Source organism: Apaloderma vittatum, unplaced genomic scaffold, assembly GCF_000703405.1.
Source record: "Apaloderma vittatum isolate BGI_N311 unplaced genomic scaffold, ASM70340v1 scaffold4918, whole genome shotgun sequence".
Lineage (NCBI taxonomy): Eukaryota > Metazoa > Chordata > Aves > Trogoniformes > Trogonidae > Apaloderma > Apaloderma vittatum.
This window is the reverse complement of record NW_009730088.1, coordinates 27,103-29,920: the sequence shown is the minus strand read 5'-3', so window position 1 is coordinate 29,920 and position 2,818 is coordinate 27,103. Positions and strand designations below refer to the sequence as shown.

Sequence of the window (2,818 nt, the reverse complement as noted above, 5' to 3'; positions counted from 1 at the left end):
TCAAGAACAAATCCTAATATGTTTCCAAGCTTTTCCAACTTGAGAACAACACCCTCAAATATCTGTGAAGCAGCATGAAGAAAGAGAAAAACACTTTTTCCCCAGCTGCTTTTTTTTTTTTTTGGAATTAATCAAACTAAATTCTCAGAGAATAACTACTGTTATGCAGGGAAAGTTGATGCCATTGACATCTTATTGGTTCTTCTTGTAGGTTCTTGGTATCTCCCTGAAGTAAAACCAACTCACACCACAAGTTCACGATGCCAAGCAATGTTTCACACTGCCACATTGGTGAAGCAATGGAACCCTTTACCTATTTCTACTACTTGATTTTTCTTATGGGATTTATTGGAAGTTGTTTTGCACTATGGGCATTCACACAAAAAGGTCAGAAGCAGAAGTGCATGAGCATCTACTTAATTAACCTCTTAACAGCAGACTTTTTGTTGACTTTGGCATTGCCAGTAAAGATCATCGTTGACCTAGGAGTTGCATCCTGGAAACTGAGAATATTCCACTGCCAAGTTACAGCCTGCTTCATCTACCTGAACATGTATTTATCCATTATATTTTTGGGATTCGTAAGCATGGATCGCTGCCTTCAGCTAATGCACAGTTCCAAGATCTACCGCATTCAAGAGCCCGAATTTGCCAAGGTGCTGTCTGCAGTCGTGTGGACAATGGTTCTCCTCATCACGGTGCCTAACATGGCCATCCCCATCAACACCATTGAAGAAAGACCCGGCGCGGGATGCATCGAGTTCAAAACGAAATTTGGAAGAGACTGGCACGTGCTTACTAATTTCATATGCACGGCAATCTTCCTCAATTTTTCAGCCGTGATCCTGATTTCCAACCTCCTTGTCGTCAGACAGCTCTACCGCAACAAGTACAGCGAGAGTTACGCAAACGTGAAGAAAGCCCTCATCACCATTCTGCTCGTAACTGCGGGCTACCTGCTGTGCTTCGTTCCGTACCACATCGTCCGCATCCCCTACACTCTGAGCCAGGGCGACGCCACCACCAGCTGCTCTCTGAAACAAGCTCTCTTCAAAGCCAAAGAGCTGACCTTGCTGTTCGCGTTATCAAACCTCTGCTTTGACCCCCTTCTGTATTACCACCTCTCCAAATCGTTCAGGTTGAAGTTTGCTGAGACTTTTGCGGCACCCAAAGAGGCAAAGGCTTTCACAGACGGCGAGGTGACACGCCACGGAAGCCACCAGCACGTACAAAAGCACCGCTTCCAAAACGCAACAGAAGAGAGCGCAAACCCGCAGCACGAGCGGCTGCTCGGCGACAACGAGCCCGGCTCGTTTGCTGAATCAGAAGCCGGAGCAGAGGGAAAAACTTGAATCCCACCAATCCCCTTGTGACTCACTCGCGCAGTAGGTCTGAACTAGCCGACGGTTCGGCAACGCCTTTCAGGAACAATCCCAGGTCTCCGGGACGAGGTACCAGGGAGCAGCAACACTTCAGAATATGACGCGTTCAGACAGATCCCAGCATACCTTAGAATTATTTATGGTAAGCACCCGAACGCACACTTTCTAAGTTAAATACTGTACACTTACTATATTAAATGACTCGGCACAATCAAGTGAGGAGATTATTTAATAGCAGTTCTTTGGCTGCAAAGTTTTCACACATGTGATGAACCTAACGGCATTTCAGAGGGCATTATTTACTCCAGAAAATTATTTTAAGCTTCACTGATGAAAAATTATTGCATCTGCTTACACCACACTTGCAGTTTTTATAAATAAACCTCTTGTTTTTGCCAAGTTCCATTGCCTTTCCTTGCTGCTGCTTCAACAAATACGAAATAAATTTGCAACACGTTCTTACAGAAAACTTCAGGAGATTTTAAAATTAAGATAAAGCGAAAGTATAAATATATAGTGTGTTCTCTTTGCTTGTATTTTTTTATAAGCACTTGTGAAACGGCATCTAAGTTTATTAATATTCTAATTTACAATTACCTCCAAAAAAGAATGTGTATGTAGAATAATCAATAATCAAAATTAAAACGTCAGTTTGCGTAGGCAAAATCCAGCTACTTGGATTAGCTCCATCTGTAAACCGAAATTATTTCAGAAACAAAACCTCCAGGCTTGTTCAGTGTTTGGGGCCTTTTTCCAGCACAGAAGAAAACACAAGAAGTCACCTCGATGAGGGTTTGGGATCTGGAATGCTACTCATGGGGCGTTCTTCAGTTCCCACGAGCCTACACACGCCAGCGGCAGCCACCGCCAAAAATCCTCACCAGGAACAGTGAGGAGTGGGCAGGAGGAAGTAACACCATCCCGTCCCTCACACTCCACAACAGCTCCTCCCAGATATTTCAGTATTTATCCATCTGTCCAACAGCAACGTGACATTTTCTATTTACCAAACCTCTGTTGGACCCTGGCAGGCGGTTGGGGTTTATGGTGGTGCCCGTCTCCTAAGCCCGAGTAAGCCACCGCGTGGTGTCACACCCCTCGCACAACCTTCCACCTCACCCCCTCCTGGCACCCACAGCAGGCGCCGGGTATGCCGACCGGTCACAGAGCAAGGGGAAGGCAGGGCTGCCGCAGCCCAGCTCTCTCCAGACAGCAAGCTTCCCTTCCTTCAGACGCTCTGCCATCTGCTACACGCGCGAGGATGGAGGCCACTCACCAGGGGGATGGGGAAATGCGTCGCGTACTGCAGGTGTCGGAGGAGGTCGTAGTTGGACGGAAAGATCAGTTCTCTCAGCCTTTCCCTCTTGACGGACTTCTCGCTGGTAACTGAAATTCTTCTGTCTAAAGAAGAGTTCACATTCTCACAAGACTCCCCA

At 46.3% G+C, this 2,818-nt stretch overlaps 1 protein-coding gene across 1 annotated transcript; it reads left to right on the top strand.

The window, feature by feature from the left end:
- The first annotated feature begins 260 nt into the window (after positions 1-260).
- On the top strand, positions 261-1,352 carry GPR171 (G protein-coupled receptor 171). The gene has a single exon (XM_009874648.1). It carries the CDS (start codon positions 261-263, stop codon positions 1,350-1,352), a length of 1,092 nt encoding a protein of 363 aa, XP_009872950.1.
- Positions 1,353-2,818: the final 1,466 nt, after the last annotated feature.

Excerpts from the sequence above, each read along its gene's own strand:
- GPR171 (XM_009874648.1), top strand. The coding sequence starts at position 261 with ATGCCAAGCAATGTTTCACACTGCCACATTGGTGAAGCAATGGAACCC.